General features: G+C 39.5%; 1 protein-coding gene across 1 annotated transcript in view; it reads left to right on the forward strand.

Annotated features, from left to right (window-relative positions):
- Positions 1-17,648, forward strand: part of LOC116824393 (uncharacterized) — a 179,900-nt gene that overhangs the window by 83,434 nt on the left and 78,818 nt on the right. The window contains exons 26-37 of the mRNA XM_032779632.2: positions 1,096-1,229; positions 1,932-2,090; positions 4,721-4,901; positions 6,430-6,641; positions 7,869-8,057; positions 10,137-10,276; positions 12,474-12,636; positions 12,749-12,835; positions 13,335-13,469; positions 13,969-14,088; positions 15,353-15,445; positions 17,080-17,297. Coding sequence (XP_032635523.1) covers positions 1,096-1,229; positions 1,932-2,090; positions 4,721-4,901; positions 6,430-6,641; positions 7,869-8,057; positions 10,137-10,276; positions 12,474-12,636; positions 12,749-12,835; positions 13,335-13,469; positions 13,969-14,088; positions 15,353-15,445; positions 17,080-17,297 — 1,831 coding nt within the window. The remainder of the gene's footprint in view (positions 1-1,095; positions 1,230-1,931; positions 2,091-4,720; positions 4,902-6,429; positions 6,642-7,868; positions 8,058-10,136; positions 10,277-12,473; positions 12,637-12,748; positions 12,836-13,334; positions 13,470-13,968; positions 14,089-15,352; positions 15,446-17,079; positions 17,298-17,648) is intronic.

Raw genomic sequence — 17,648 nt, forward strand, 5'->3', positions numbered from 1 at the left:
TCATCCTGTGGCTCCAGAAGCTAAGCTTTTAACTAAAAACAAGAACAAAAAAACCCCAAGTATTGGGAGGCCCACAATAAAATGCAAAAGCTGGCAATCAGCTACTTGCTCGGGTTTTGAAAAGTTTTTACCCAGATAAAAATTCCACCAAAGAAGTAAAATTAATGCCTGGATGTTGCTTTTACTGCTGGGTTGGAGAGGGAGAGAGAAACTGTAGAAAATATGTCAGAACAAACATAAGCAGTATCTTGATTTTCCTTAGGCCAAAATCAGACTAAAGACTTGGACCGTTTTCATTTTGCTTTCTGATGTAAAACAGATGTTTCCAACTTCCTTAATTTGGAAACATCTTTTATTTTATTAGAAAATAAAATAAACAGAGGCCCAAAATCATAAATAAATCCTGTAACGTGGTCCATCGTTTTAGGATTTTCATCTCTAATGAAACTTGTGGGATAAATTAAAGTTTGTGTGACCTAAGCCAGTCATCCCCAACCTTGATAAGCAGTTTTATCAGACAGAGATCTCAGCTAAAACAGCCTTTCATTCACACTTCCATGCACTTTAACCTACTATAGCACTTGGACTGCTTCCTGGCATGTTAGACAGGGACTAGCTACACCTCTGGGCCCCATCGGAAGAGCATGGGACACCTGGATTAAAAGCTTGAAGTGCTGTTACTGGTAATACATACCAGTAGCTGGGAACCTTTGGTTTCAGTCAGAAGAGGATTTAGAGACGAATATTACTGATTGCAAACTGTCCGCCCATTTAAATGAATGAAGTGTATACTTCTTTATCATCTGGTTATTAGTTTGTTAATTAACGTTTTCATTTTCAGAGGCAAGTTCTCATGTAGAAAACACAAACCCATCATCCCTAAATACATGCTCATTGATACCATAAGAGTGTTCTTACCTCAAGATTCTTGGGATAAAACAAATTATACTTCTGTGAAGAACCTGTTATAATTACATAAAATTAAAACAATAATGCAGACTTAGGGTTATATTGCTAGTTTATTCTGTATGAGTTGAATCTTTCACTTTTGAAAAGCCAAAGCATTTCCGTATGTGCGTGTGTTGACTCAAACAGGAGATGCCAAAAATCTTCGGCATGAATGTAATGCAGGACAGAAAATTAAAGTGGAGACCAGCTCAAATGAAGGATACAAATTGGATATGGGACATGAGCTTCACTGTACACAGACTCCATCCTATAACCACAAGGTAGAGAGTTCAATATGCTGCAATATATTAGCTATGAAGGGTTTCAAACATAGGGCTAGCTCAGAGGTCAGTTTGGGGACAATTTTTTTCCCTCTTGTTTTAGTTTATAACTTGTTTACCTACTATGGGCTAGGGCATCAAAAATAAGTCACCGATTTCTGCTCTCTGTTACAGCTGTGTAAATCCAGAGTAATTCCAGAGACTTCAATTCTTATATATGCATTCATATAATTTCTGTGGAATATTTTTGCATATGCTTTTTAATCCCAGTGTTTACATATTAATATATGATTTCATTGTATTTTCTGTAGTCAGTAATCTGGGAATCCTCTTAAGCATACAGAGACAATCCAAGTCATGGTTTCATCATACTTACATGTCCAGAAATTAGACTGTTTTACCTGGATTTGTAACACTTTTCAGGTTCAGTTTGTGATGTCCTTTGGACACTAACTAACCTTCAGCTGATTAACATCTTCAAAACTCCGTTCTCTGAATTGTTGGGGCAGAGTTGAAGCTTAATAACATATAATGCTGTCTAGTTTAAATATTGAGCATTAGCTGTGATGTAACTTTTTACTATCACTTGCCTGCTACCAAGGGGTATTTCTGTATGCAGAGCTACTAACGTTCAGTATATGCACAGCACCATCCACAAGTGGGGAAAGGATGTCACAGAGAAATGGTGTATTGTTTCTGCAGGTTCATTTGCTGCATGAAGAGAGTACATCTTGGCTCTACTCCCATCTGGAAGTCAACTACGGCAAACACTGGGATGAAATCAACAACAAGAGGAAGCTACTGATCAGCCAGACATTTAAAAATAGTTCAAGTCCATCTCAGGTCAACTACTTCATGGAGGTAATAGCACCTGCTGTTGGATAGCACCTGCGTTGCCAGGAAGTAAAGGAAAAACTGTATAAAAAAATATAAAATGAAGCATAACTTGTGCTTGTGCTCTGAAAAAAGTGATTATGGTGTAGTGGTGAGCCATGTTCATCTTTCTGTGACATCAAGGTCAAATACATTCAGTTTGGAAGTAAGAGGTTTTCTCTAACAACCAGCTTAGCAAACTCAACCTGGGATCTGAGAGTCAAGCTGAATTCTTATCATCTCAACCATCACTAATAATACAATTTTTGCAGTTCAAAATGTTCCCTCACTTACTCCTGTGCAAACAATTTGCATGCAGTAAGTGGAACTTACTAAACAATTCTCTTGGAGCACAGGGAATAGAGTTCGGCCCACTCTCGCTCAAAAGTTTTAGCCCCATAGAAATTTTTTTTTCATTAAAGCAAACTGACAGAATACACATCAAGAATAATCTGAGTGAGATGGCTCCATTGTTTGCATAGGCATTTTTCTGAAGCATGCTTGTTTTGAGAGATACCGTCTCACCAAATGTTGTTCATTGTGCAGTCAGAATGTTATGTGACAGTGACTGAATTCTTATACAAATATTACTTGAAAACTTTGTATTTCATTCATGTGATATCTTATTATTTGATGTGGGTTGTGGGACATTACTCATGCCTCTACATTAAGGGATGCCCCTTACTCAGTGTTTAGTATACCTGGCCTAATAAGAGTTTTAAAGGTAAAATTACAGTGTGTGGATTAGATGAACCAGATATTTAGATAAGTGGAAAAAGTTCAGATCCATTGGAGACCAAGAAGTTCAAAGATGCATGAAAATTAAAGCAAACATCAAGAAAACTAATTAGTTGGACTTTTTTCAAACCTCAAAAAAAAGTTCAAGCTTGATTTGGTTTGAGTTTCGTGAAGTTTTAGGTTGGCTTATGCAAACTGATTTGGCATTCCTAATATAGCTTACCTTGTTCACAAGATGCTGCAGTGGTATCTGTAATGTTAGCAGTCAAACACAAGAAGGGACCCAGAGCATATAGTATTTAGGTAGAAGTCTTCTTGTAGAATTATAATAGCTAGTTTATATTACAAAACTGTCTCTCCTGATTCCTCCAGACATAAACTGTGAGATCAGAAGAATGTTTCCCCAGTAACATAGTAGAGAATAATTAGATACATTATGGTAAGTTTGTGCCTTCCTTTGAAGCATACAGTATTGAGTGCTGCAAGTGATAGAATAATGAACCATATGGCAATTCCTGTTACTCATGTCCTATCTGGATTTGAAATGGATCTTTACAGAAACTATGCCTATAAACTTCTATATTAGTTCTTAGGGAGACTGTAACAGGAAACACTCGCCTCTTCAGTGCCTCTTGCTGCTGCATGCAGCACTCTAGTCCTTTTCCTGCTCCTAGCACCCCCTATAGGTTCTCAGCTTTGCTTGACAGAGCTTCAGTGGCCTGAGGCCTTGTGTGTCTCAACCCGCCAACCAAGTCACAAAGTTCAAAAGGAACCTCTTCTGTGGTAGCAAAAGTCCAATAAAACCATCTATCTGCCTTCACCAGGCTCTTCAAACTCTGCTCTGAGGCCTTTACATTTAGCCCTTCACTCAGGCGTGCAAACAAGCCTTGTCCCCTTCTTGGGGTTTACACCACTTTGTCAGTGGGGTAACCCAGGCCTGCCTACTGCTACAGATTCCAGCCCAGAGGCCTTATAAACAGCAGCTACATCCCACTCATTTCAATTTATTGCTGCTATTTCTCTGGCCCTTTTCCCACTTGGCCCTTTTATTTTCACCCCATCCTTCAGAGTTACAGTTCTCAGGTCCTCCCCCTCCCAGCTGAAGCAAATTCAGCCATAACCAAACTTTGATTATCCCTCAAGCACCACTGGCCAGAGAGGAGCACTCTGCCTTGCTCCTTGGGTCCCAGCCAGGAACTACCTGCTAATGATCTGCAGCTCCTTTTATCTGAGCCTGCTGGGGTCTGATTCACTGCTTCTGTGCAGCCTCTCTAGGCAGGCCTCCTTTCCTGGGTGGAGGTGTAATACGACCACAGAGCCTCTGGCAGTGGACACAATGGCAAGGTACACGCCATTGCATGGGCACGGATTTTACAAATCTTCTCAGGCAGTAGCTGCACATGAAAACAAACACTGTTGTTTTAGAATAGATGGTGACCTTTCCACGTAGCCTATATCTGAACTATCATAAAATATATTGTATATTTTAATATTGTTTTAGCAGTGACCTCCTGCTAGCAGCCTAGATTTTATCTGAGACACCAGTACCAAATGACATGAAATTATTATCATGACTTTTTTAAAATGACTAAGGAGCTGATCCAAAGTGAACTGAAGTCAATGGGAGTTTTTCCATCAACTTCAGTGGGCTTTGGATCAGGCTGTAAATGCATAATTAACTGTATATAAAAATGCCATACATAAAATGTCTGTAGCAGATCTAAGGACTTTTGAACAGCTATAAAATGAAATTACGAATGTGCAAGCAGAACCACTTGACCTAGCTGATTCTAAACACAAGTGCATGTTCTGTTGGTCTTGATGGTCCAGATGATGAGAGATACCTTTAATTTTAATCAGAATTCATTGTTGTTTTCCAGTTTACCATGCAAGTCCCAGAAAAGCAGGTGAATTACAGAACTCAGCTGCAGCACTCACGTATCTCTCAGGGCCGTTCGGAGAGTAGCACCAACTTTAAGGTGCAGTATAATGACCGCATGCCATTTGTGGCAGGACTACAGTGGAAAGATACATCCAGAAATTACCGTAGGAAGTGGGAAGGTGAAGTACCACTAAAAATTTCCAACCTCTGACTTGAAAAGCAGTCATAAAGGTGCTCCTAGTATTTTTATGCATTAGTCATAGAGGGTTATTCTGTAAGCTAATGGTGAGATGCTTTCTAGAGGTAGATATCTCCAGATATAGATTAAATACATTAAGGGATTATTTGTTCTCAAAGGAGCCATATTTTGAATTGTTTGCCCTAGCAGATACTGACTGGATCTACGTTATTGATGTTCAAGAAAGGAAAAAATACGAGGTGAGAGCGACTTAAATATCAAGGTGTCAAGTATCAGAGGGGTAGCAGTGTTAGTCTGGATCTGTAAAAAGTGACAAAGAGTCCTGTGGCACCTTATAGACTAACAGACATATTGGAGCATGAGCCTTCGTGGTTGAATACCCACTTCATCAGACCCAGTATCAAGGGTATCTCAGGCTATAAGTCAAACACTTATCTATAGTAATTCACTTCAGCGTGTGTGTATCAATAGCTTTGTGTATGAATGTTTAAAACCACACATTTATGTCAAGGAAATTTTGTTTTAGTAAGGAGAACAAGAACTAGGCCTTTATTATTATTATTCTGTATCTTGCCTTTCCAGAGTTGCTTGGGAAGTGGGAGTTATATTGATTTACTTACTTCATTGTTGTCTGTAAAAAAAAAAAAAAAAAAAAAAAATCTATTTTCTGATATTTCTTGATCAAACAAACTGGGTCAAATTCCACCCTAACTTACACTCCATTGAATTCAGTGAGGTTACGTGTTGTGTGGTATTTGGGTAGTATTTAGCTCAATCTGTGTACTGGCCCTTAAGAGCTATATTTCCAAAGTCGATCTGTACCAACTCATTTGTATGTGCACACATGGACATTTTGTTGCAAATTGGGTAGTCTGATGTAAAGAACCAAGTTCACCCAGTGGTATTTCCTTTGACTTCAGTTGAATTACACCAGAGTTTAATTTGATCCCTAACAAGATACTTTTTGATGTTTTCTTTTGAAGGTTTGCAGTGTCTGGCCATAAATGTCATTTGATATGGCACACATTTATCTGTGATTTACCTGAACATATCACAAGCTGTGAATGGCATTAATCTGATGAATCTTTAGATAAGATTTCAAGGTCCTAACATCTAATTATAAACAATAATAATTGATAGAGTCCTGAAAAGAGCTGTCCCTATAGACCTTGTTCGAAATTCACCTTCTGCCTTTATATGTGCAGTCCTGTTGGCTTTGATGGGACTAATATGTGCATAAAGGCTCCAGAATCACTTACTGTGTGAATAAAGATTGTGCACATGGTGGCAGATCATTCAGTGGAATCCAGGGCCTTTGCTGCATACCAGTAGGTGACATTTTGTCCCATCATTAATGGGCCTTCAGTAGTGCAGCACATATGGTTCATAAGATCGTAGTCCAAAGACCTTTGCAGAATACTAACAATTTTGTTGCAAGTTTAGAAGTCACGTAGCACAAGACCTAACATTTCAATCAGCTTTACTACAACTTGTTCATTTGCTTTCAGGTACATTAAACATGGATATACCGTGGCTATATCTATATGTGGCTCACAAACTACACCAACCTGAACGATCTGCTTATCTATCTACAATGGAGCTAACAGCTGGGAAAGCCCTTTCCATCAAGAACTTGGTGGTGGAAATGTTTTGTAAAGACAAAGGCAATGAGAAAGAGGGGAAAATTCACATCTATTCACCAACTACTACCTACCTGCAGGTTAGTAACGCATTGCTTTCTTTTGTAGCACCCAGCATGGATGGATATCATACAGCAGTAGTTATACAGCAATTCTCAGCACACAGCACGCAGTGATCTTTGTGTGTGAATCTACCAGATAGTGGCTTGAAATGCATATGTTCATCGGTTTCCTGGGTTTGTATAATGTGCTGTTCATCCTCACCCTGGCATCTTGTTAGGCCTCTCTGTCCCCCACCTTATAATGCAAGCATAGTCGATATCTCCTAACCGGTTCTGAAAAATGTGGTGCATGCTAGCTGTGGATGCATATGCAGCACATCTCTCCTGAGGGTGACATTCATCCCTCTCTGCACAAAGTATTTGGGGGATGGAGTTCCACCCTGCCACTAATCCAGCCTATGGCCCCCCTTTCTTCAAAGCTTTTGGGCCACTGGATGTGCAGCACTTCCAATATTTGACATTCAGAACAGATTTTAACCAAAGACACGGAGTCTACTGATTCTAGAACTGATTGTAATTTCACTAACACGACTGTGGTCTATAAGGTTCTAATACCATGATCATCACCCCATAGTTTCTGAGCACCTCTCAGTTGTGCATTAAACAACAGAACTAACATCTGCCACTAGACACTAGATTTTCCCTGGAGAAACTCCATATGTTTTGATGTAGTTTGGGTATCCCTGTCCAAGTGAGATCAGAATCAGGATCTTTCAGTCTGAAAAGTCAGTCCTATTTATAGCATACATTATTCAGAATTAAAACTTTGGGTTAAGGTTTAAGAGAAAGCAACCATCAGCTGAAATGTCTTTCAGGCTGCAACAAACCTACAATTCAGGTTAAGCTTTAGGGTGTTCCTTTGTTTTGCGTCCCACCCTTTCCCCATTAGATGTCTGTTGGTCTAGTCCCAGTTGAGGATTGTTGGAAAGAAAAAATTGGCTTACTTGTTAATTTCTTTGAAGATGTCCAGCCATCTATCCCTCCCTTGTTTGAGCAGAACATAAAATAAAAAGACCAAAGATAGACATTGACCTCCTCATGGGAATTGTAACGCGCTGAAAGTGAGATTATTGTCTTTACAATGGGAATACTGGCAACTTAACTCTAATAGATGCTATTATAATCATCACGGAGCTTTCTGTCCAAGGAAACTCCTTCTATTCATTTCTCTGCTGTACTGCAGAGAGAAAAGGATCCTACCTGCTGTAACTCAACTGGTCCAAAATATTTATCTTTATCTTTCAGGCATCCACAGTCAATCACCTTGAGAGGAATGTTCTGCATAGCTACAGTGAAGTAGTATCAGTGTGGAACCAGCTAGTGAGGACTGAGATTCATTTGGAAAATAGCGAGCAAGTCAAGTTTCTTTGCTTTAAGATAAAGAGCACAAAGCAAGAATTTAATTTGTCAGCTGACTATTTACACCTACAGGGGGTAAGATGGTTGTATAAATGTTAACTTTTCTGGATCTGGGACTGCATCTCGCAGGTGCATCCAAATGAGGAGCATCATGCATTTATTAGACTTCAGTCATGCATATCGGTAGTTAGCTTTTTTTTTTTTATCCTTTTAAATTGTTGGCATGCTATGAGAAGTGCTGAAATGTAAAACTGAGGGTTTTTTTTTTGTTTTTTTTTTTTAAAAAAAACACTTTATGTAGGCTAAAGAAAGCCGTCATCACTACTAGATTTCGCCTTCATTTTTATGGTGTACTTCAGTTTGAGTTCTTCTCTCAACTCTTAGGGACCAGTGGCACACACTGGGTGCTAAGGGATGCTGTGTTCCTAGAAAACTTACGGAAAACGTGAAACCCTAAATACTTAGACCTTAATACGAGTGTGCGATATGTGCAGACGTTCTTGCTAAATACTCTGAATTATCAGGTACCATGCTTGTATGTAGGATAACAAAATTGCTGTGCAAATTATGGATTTCTGGCCATTCTGAAATATGGAGGGGGAAAAATTGCTTTCAGTAGACCTAAAAATGAAAATCTCAATTTTTTTTCAGTGAATCAAAAACCAAAATTCATTTTGGGTCAAACAGAACATTGTTTTGATTTTGATCTTTTTTAATTTAAAAAATAAAATTGAAGATAATTTCAAGAAGAAGTGGTTTTAAATTGAAAAGTTTAGTTAAAAAAAATCAAAACAAAATGTGTTGACTTTTTTATAATTTTGAATTTGGGTGTTTTTTTACTGTAACAATTTGTGGCAATCAACATTAATTCCCCCCAAAATGTTTTCCTTGGCCCAAATCTGCAGTTTTTGCCAAAAAAAAGTTTTTTGGTTAAAACATTTCACCCAGCTCTGGATAGAAGTAACGGGTTTCATGTACCACCACTTGCACTTTAGTTTATCCGATATCAGAAACTAGCCTTTAGTATGCAGACAACAATGCTGTTTGAAGCTTTATTTACTTTGTTTGGTATCTACGGTGCATGGCAGATAATCAACAACCTGTCCTCTAAAAGTTACTTTGACCCAGCTCAGGATACCATATGTTTTGAAAAAACAACCTTGTTCCATTCAAATCAAATTAGCTTAACTGATCTTAAAATACAATAATTTATCTAAAACATGAGCATTAAGTCCCTGCAGAAATACAAATGCAACTCTTGTCCTGTAATTTTCACTTGTACTTCATGTTTGTATTTCCACAAAGGTAACTCCTTTTGCTCTTCACAGAAAGGAACAGGTTTTAATCTGTTGCAGCCTGATGGCTCTTTCAAATGGAATCTTGTGCAGTACTGAATGCATGCATATTCTGAAACTGCTGTGCATTCATGTTTTAGGACACATACACAGTAGGCATGCTTGCGTTGCTTTTACAAGACACTGTGTCCTAAATTTAGTCACTATTGTAAGCCCAATCTTGTGAAGAGTCGAGCTCAGATGGAGTCAGGGCTGCTCAGCATCTTGCAGGATTGATCCTTGTTGCCTCCAGTATTATTATGATATAAAAGCAATACTTTCAAATTTACTTTGATTTTTTTAAAATCATACATAAAAATATTTGTACTTTATGGTAGTCTTGGGTTACTTTGCTGTACAATGGTGATAAGTTTTGTAGCAATCACCTCTCATTTTTGCCCAATGTTTTGCTGCGCAAATGTGATGAGCATCTCCACTGAAAAACAATAACAGCCATTTATTTATTAATAACAGTTGATTTATTAAAAACAGTTAATTTAAGGTCTGATCCTGCTGAAGTCATTGGTTCAGATCTTAACATCACTTAAACTGGTGTAAATTGGGAGTAGCTCCAATGAAGTCACTGGAGTTATATCAGTGTTGAAATTGGTGTAAATAAGATCAGAATTGGGCCATTGGGAGCTTTGTTGTTGGCTTTATGGGGAGCAGGAATGGACTTGTCCTGTAAGACAACAACCTCACTGCAGCCTCGTTCACTCTATGGTTTGTGACTAGCCACCTCTACACCATGGGTCCAGCAAATCTTACTCAACTCTCCTCTCTCAATGCTACCCTGATGCTCCTGCTACTTCGACTGCAGCCTAAAAAGATTAACCTCTCCATGAAGGCTCTATGGACAGACCACAAGAGTCTGCCAGTTGTGCTGCAGCTTGAGGGTCAGATAGAACAGCTGAAGAAAGATAAGATGTTCTACCAGAAACGTGGAACCATCCATATCAGGTGTCGTCACTTTTTTTCATATCTTCACAGAACGTTTTACCTTAAATTTTAAAGTGAGTTTTAGTGCTCCTGTGAAAGGTACTGGGGGGCTTGACAAGACAGAAGTCCCCATTTTGCCTATGTGCCTAACCTTGCAATACATAGACTGAGTCTTTGTATCCATTCTCTGGTATACTATTAACAAGGGTGCTAATCGCAATAGCTAATTTTGTAATATGGACATCTGATCATTAGGAACTCTACAGAGAGCATCAGCTCATTTCACAAAGACCACAGAAAAGTCACAAGATGGTCAGGCTTTCAGGTGGTGATGGTTCTAACACCTATAATCAATTCCTTTAGCCATATAGATGCCTATTTTTCTCCCATTTCCTACGGAACAATACGACTGCCTTAATGTCAAATATATCCCCCCCTAAAACATGTTGTTTTAGTTTGGGAATGTGTTGCATTTATTCATGGGAAGGAATTTATGGTCTCTTGATTCTGGCCAACTCTAGAATCTGCCCCTTGACGTGTCGTTACTGTTCAGTAATTTCAGGGACTCTACAGTAATTCAGGGCTTGAGTCCGTGGGCTGTTGTCCATCTCCAGGGAGGTGTTGAGCATTCTCAATGTCCAGGATGGTCAGGAGGAGCTACAAGTACCCAGAATCCCTTAGGAGCTGCTAAACATTTGTATAAGAGGCTGTTTAAGTAGTGGAAAAAGAACACAAATGAAAAATGAGGAATGATGTCAGCTGTCCTGCTGTGCATGAACTTAGTCCAGTGTGAGATTATAAAAGTGAATGTCTCCGTCCTAAGCTTTCAGCTAACTCTAATCAGAGAAGTCTATAAAATGCTGCAGCTAAGTAATAAACGATACCCTGGGTTGAGGATTAGTTGAACGTCTGTTTCCTAGGGCACCTAAATTCGTTCAGTGAATTCCGTGCAAGTTGTATTGTTTCTATGGAGTACAACAATATACTTGTTAGCTGAGATTTTCAAAGTTGTCTGAAGGATAAGGGAGGGTCAGTTCCCATTAGAAATTAATGAAAATTGTGCATCCATATCTTCCTGGAGGCTTTGACAGTCACACACTTCAGCTGCAAGATACATTAAAGTCTCTGTGTGAATGATATCTGAGGCCTCGTTAGCATTGACTCCCCACTTGGTAAGACAACTCCCATCTTTTTGTGTGCTGTATATTTATACCTGCTTACTGTATTTTTCACTCCATGCATCTGATGAAGTGGGTTCTAGCCTAGAAAAGCTTATGCCCAAATAAATTTGTTAGCCTCTAAGGGTACGTCCAGACTACCCGCTGGATCGGTGGGTAGCGATCAATCTATCGGGGATTGATATATTGTGTCTCATCTAGACACGATATATCGATCCCCGAACATGCTCCCGTCGACTCTGGAACTCCACCAGGTCGAGAGGTGCAAGCGGAGTTGACGGGGGAACCGTGGCCGTTGATCTCGCGCTGTGAGGATGGGAGGTAAGTCGAAATAAGATACTTCGACTTCAGCTATTCCCGTAGCTGAAGTTGCGTATCTTACATTGACCCCCCCCCCACTCCCCAGCATAGACAGGCCTCAGGCACCACAAGGATTCCTCGTTGTTTTTACTGATACAGACTAACATGGCTACCCCCCAGAAATGTGAGGCACTGATTCAGGTGCTCTGCACCCTGTCCTTCATACACCCATAGAATCCAACATCATTTCAGTTAGTTTAAATGCTAGAAGATGTTGGGTAGGTTATGTGGTCTAGAGTAGGAATTTTCCATCAGAAATGCTGTCTAATGTGTAATGCTATTATTATGTATTATTATTTATTCTTTGTATTCCCACATACCTGGGAGCCCTGGTCATGGATCAGGAGACCAATGCGCTAGGTTCTGAAAAAATACAAAACAAAAAAAGACAATCCCTGCCCCCAAAAGCTTACATTCTGAACTAGCATGAAACTCTAACAGTATGTGTCATTCTAGCATATTCATACAGGTACCATTCTCAAACATTTCTTTTTCCTTCTTGATCCTTCCTCTACCCCTGTAACTTTTCAGCCTTTCATGTAGGCTTGCTTTGTTTCAATAATTGACACTAGAGGTGTTTGCAGTTAAAAGTCTAGGAGTTTCAGCTGAAGAAAGAAACTGTTTTTTTTTTTCCCTCTGTGGTTTTACCTTAAAATCTTTACGTTTTTGTTTTGTCCCAGACATCCGTTTAAACTGCCCATTCCCCAGAGCGTCCTTCTCCAGGAGACATTTACTGTAGACAAAAAGCAAAAACACTACTTCTTGGAAACTAAAATTTTGATAAATGGGCTGGATGAATCAGTTCAAACCTTTACACTTGGCTACCAAGCTGAACATCCCTATGTGAGTGATACTTGATGTGAGAATTTGCCTGTAACTTTGGAAAGTGACATAGTCAGAAAATAAACAGGTTATTGTAACTCGCATCTCTGGCTTTTGTTCCTCATTTTTTTAGATGTGTGCTGGCTTAGCTCATCCTTATAACAGCAAGATTTTCCCCCAAAATGTAGAACTATGTGTCTTAACCCGAGGTCACCAAAGTGTAAGTAAACTTTTTGTTAAGATTAATCCATGAGAGACGCTCCATTACATGTCTGTATAACACAGCAATTTAAGATCTACCAGATCTAGTTAGAAGTTTGGTTGGTTTTGCCAATTTACTCACAGCATCTACCAGAATGTAGGTGGGGAAGCTGAAGTTCAAAGTGGATTGCTGTGGGAGGAGTCTCTTCCATGTTAGAGGAACAAATATATTCTGAGTAAATTAATGTTAAGCATTATTATTATTATTATTATTATTTATTATTATTAAGAATGTACATTGGAAAGCAGGAGGTTGTAAGTTCAAATCCTGGCTCTGGGCAAGTCATTTCACCTTTATTACTAAAATTAGTTTACTTTTCTTATGCTGCTCAGCAAGTTCCTTCAGAGTCAGAATGCAACAGCTCCCTAGTAACGGGATATCGCTCACATTTCATAATAGGTCAGGCTAATATTCTGCTTGATTTGCTAATTCTAACAGCTCAAATCTCAACACACAGGCAAAGCATGAGATTGAAGCTATTCTGAAAGTCAATAAGAAAGATGCCATCAGGCTTCTGGGCAAGTACCTCAACAAATCCAGTGAGACGGATTTCAGACATCTCTTATACATGGACATGACTCACTCGTTCCAGGTATTTGCACTGACAGCTTCCGTACTTACTAAGAACTATTATTTCCTCCCCACCAAGATACAGTTTCCACTTTCTTTGTGTCTCTTCCCTTCTGCCATTCAATAATCTCTCAATGTACATTCCATTGTTTTTCTTTAACATTCTTTTGATTTGTAGAGTTCTAGTTAACATTCATTTTTTTCTGTGTTTACACAGGACATAGCACAATGGGATTCTGGTCCATGACTGGGGCTCCTAGGTGCTACCACAATACAGATAATTAATAACAGTAATTAATAATATGACTGGAGGAAGCTAAAATATACTGATCATTTGGTTTTTTTAATTGGAATAATTAGGAGGTTTTTTCAACCAGGGAAGGGGTTGTTCTATGAATTGAGTTAAAGTTTTATCTACACACACATACACTTACTTTGCAGTAAATGTATGGATAGAAAATGATGAAAGTTAACTTGTATAAAAATTGCCATTATGCACAAATTGTGTTTTACTTGAACAGCTCAAGTTTCCACAAGCACTGGCCCTGAATGGAGAACTCTTTTCTGCCCAAACCAAACTGGAAGTCTTCGACTATGGTGTGAATATAAAAGCCACCATCAACAGAAATGATTCTTCACAGGTCAGGTTCCTATTTGTTGTGATTCCATTGCATGAACTGGAGTTATTGTGATGCACCTGCTTATTAATTCACTTCTGCAAAGGGTAAGCGTAAAACCAGTGTGTTAATCATGACCTCTAAGTCTTGTATTGGCTTTTTCCATAGGAGTGAATTTAACTCTCTGAAAAGTTTATATGGTTTGGTTTAACTCTGTACAATAAATTCCTGGGGAAAAGCATTCAAGGAGGGGAGCACAACATTCATAAGGCCATGCAGTTCATGGGGAGTCAGATGAGTCTTATTGTGGAGAGGGAGAAACCCAGAGCACCTAGCTAGGTTTCTGTGGTTAGATTGTGGCTTGACTGCTGTGCACAGTTAGAATTTGTTTTTATTTCAGAGATCGCAAACTTTGGAAAGTTTACAGAATGTCCCTTGCTATGAGGAATTTATCCTCAAATAAAATACCTCCGATGCCTAAACTCCAGAACCTTCGAAGTGTTTAGTAACACACTAGACATAAAATGCTCCCAGAAAAGATTTATGAGTTGAAAGTATCAATGCTGGGAAGGTGAATATTTTCCTCAGAACTGGGAGATGGACCCATGTTAAGAAAAGTGTAGTTCTAGCCATGCCAGTCCCAGATATTAGTGAGATAAGATGCATGAGGTAATATCTTTTATTGGACCAACTTCAGTTGGTGAGAGAGACGAGCTTTTGAGCCACACAAAGCTCTTCAGAGCCTGCTCAAGCCTGAGACGCATCTTCAAAGTTCTGTCTACGCTGTCCTTTTTAGAGTGCTAGTGCAAGCCTTGCTAGCCCGAGTCTCTTGACCTGGGCTGGGAGGTTCCTTTCCCCTAAATGAATGTTCTTCTCTGCAGAGTGTACTCAGGTGATCAGCACCTGGGTTAACCTAGCCCAGATGGGAGCAGCAACACTGCAAGCTCTACCCATTTTACTGTGTCCAAGTGAAATCAGTGTCCAAGCTCTAGCCTAAAACCCGTGTTAACTGACCTGGCTGGGAGTAAATGCATCAAACTTACGCGAGAAGAGCTTTCATGTGGATGGGAAGGGAATTACATGGAATCTCAGAGTAAAAGCTTGGTTTAACTCTGCTGCGTAGACATACTCTAAATAGGTATTGGTGTACGTACACATGCACAGGGAGCAGGATTTGGGTAAAATTCAGAAAGCTTTGGAGTAAATTATCCTGAAACTCAAGTTAAATTGTGCTGGAATTTCACCATAATTCTTCATTTCAGCTGAGTAACTTCTCTTGTGCCAACAGTTCATTGCTCAACTAAATGGATCAAATACTCACTTTGGATTTTCTTCCCAGTTTACTCATCCATATCCGTCAAAATTCCCCCAAAGCTTTCAGGTACAGACTAATTTTAACTGAAATTTTAATTGGGGTATGTTCTCTTTTTATCTCTTTTCATTCTCCCTCTTTGACTATTTTCAGTTTTATTATTAGTTCAGCAACTTAGTCACTGGAGTCAGCCGTAGAATGTACAGTATCAATCACTCCATATCCAGGACATTTGAATCAGTAGCCCACATCCCATCTAATCTGTATTAAAATTGGTTGTGCAGTTTGGTAACAGTATTTTGACCATCTGAGCTGAGGCCACAAATTTCTAGCCTTTGTCTCCCTCTCCTATACTACCAGGAGCTGGGAAAGCTCAGGCTCGGTAGGGGGAATATGTTTCAGTTTGCTCTGGAGTTACTGCTGCTTGACAGAGCAGTGTGAACAGGCTGTGGAGGGATCTGGGTGCAACTTAACCTTGGCAGGGTTGGCTGGAGCACAGGGTCTTTGAGGAGTGATACACAATATAAAGGGGAGGCCCTCTCTAGTGATTGCTCAGGAAAGCCAGTTTAAATCACCACAGTCAAGGATGGTATTGTCTCCTCTTCCTATTACATGTTCCAAACAAAGTGAGATATGGCCAATCACTTGCATCTGGTCTGATTAGTCAATGTAAGGCCATATGGCAGTTCCAAAGCAGTGCATGTGCTTATCTTGCCAAAAGGCCCTCCTGCCTTGCACAGAGAAAGTTTTCCTTAAAGCAATAAATATGGTAGTACCATATCATACAAATACAATAATGAAGCCAAACTCCCTAGAACACTGGGAAAGCGGACTTTTCTTTTAAAAAATCAATGCTTCATTCTGATTGCAAGCAGATGTACAATAAGTTCACATAAGTATGTAAAGCTTAGACATGGCAATAACTCTCTGGCTAAGATCATATGTAGTCTCTTATTAAATTATTCTCTCCTACCTCCTCTAGTACCCTATCTGTTCTGAGAGGGGAATGGACTAAATGATCCAACAGGTCTCTTCCTTCTAACTTGTGTCATTTAAATTCACTGGTGCCAATGAAATACTACCAATATTTTGATCTGGGGTTCCCTCTAGCCTGTAATAAACCCCTCATACCAGGATTATATGACTAAAACAGTGGAGTGAGTAGTTGGGGAATCTATTCATTTTTCCATTTAAGCAAAAATGCTTTCACATAACCAAGGACTAGTGATAGCACCTGGCAAACAAACTTCTATTAAGTACACCTCACTGGAGATATTTATATTTGGTTCCTCAAAAATGTCCCGTGTGAACTGGTGGTCTAGCCCAGTGTCCAGCTTGTGTAACTTGAAATTATTGTGTTGAAGAAGATCTTGTACTATCCTTCAGTGGGAAACTGTACTGAAAATATCTAATCAGTAAATGCCAAAGGCAAAACCAATTGTTGCTCTGAAGTATTTTTTTCTGAGCTCCACGGATAATGATTTAGCAGTGTTCAGAGAGGATGACTTCATCAGAGACAGAGAAATCACTCCAGCCTTTCTTTTAGTACTCTTTGTCATATTATCAGGGATTTCTGAGACCCTTGTCCTGTACGTTGCTCTCAGCAGTAGGGTTGCTGAATGTGACACCACACTGTTTTGTCATGTGTCATCTGAGTTTCCTAATGCAGCAGATGTCTTGTTCTCATTTTCCCCTGCGTGTAGGCCCATGCAGCTGTTAAGAGTTATGGTGAGAACAGTCTCAATGGATCACTTTACCTTCATTCCAGTGGAAAGGATCTAGCGCTGCTGGAAGTTGATATGAGCAAGGAGACCAGAAAGAACAGCAGGATTATTGGAGTGAGGGCTCTCCTGCATCAGGCAATTTTGACAGAACCAGAGTCTGTACAGCTGCAGCTAATGGGCAAAGTATCTCCATCAAGGTAAAGAAAACAATGTAGTAGTAACCTTCCTTAAAAAGAGTTCTGAAGAGTCTTCCCTGATAAATCTGAGTTCTCTCTTTTAAGCATGGCAGTTTGCATTCTGACATGGGCAGAAAGTCAGTGAGAGTGCAATGTTCCATGCACTCTCCTTGCTACTTGAGTAATTTGCTTTTCAAGGGTATGTCTACACTATGGGATTATTCTGATTTTACAGAAACCGATTTTTGGAAACAGATTGTATAAAGTCGAGTGCACGTGGCCACACTAAGCACATTAATTGAACTATGAGTAGCTACCCACAGTGCAAGCTCCAGAAACGATGCGAGCCTCGTACATGGATGCACACTGCTG

Source organism: Chelonoidis abingdonii, chromosome 9 (assembly GCF_003597395.2).
Source record: "Chelonoidis abingdonii isolate Lonesome George chromosome 9, CheloAbing_2.0, whole genome shotgun sequence".
In the NCBI taxonomy this organism is placed as follows: domain Eukaryota; kingdom Metazoa; phylum Chordata; order Testudines; family Testudinidae; genus Chelonoidis; species Chelonoidis abingdonii.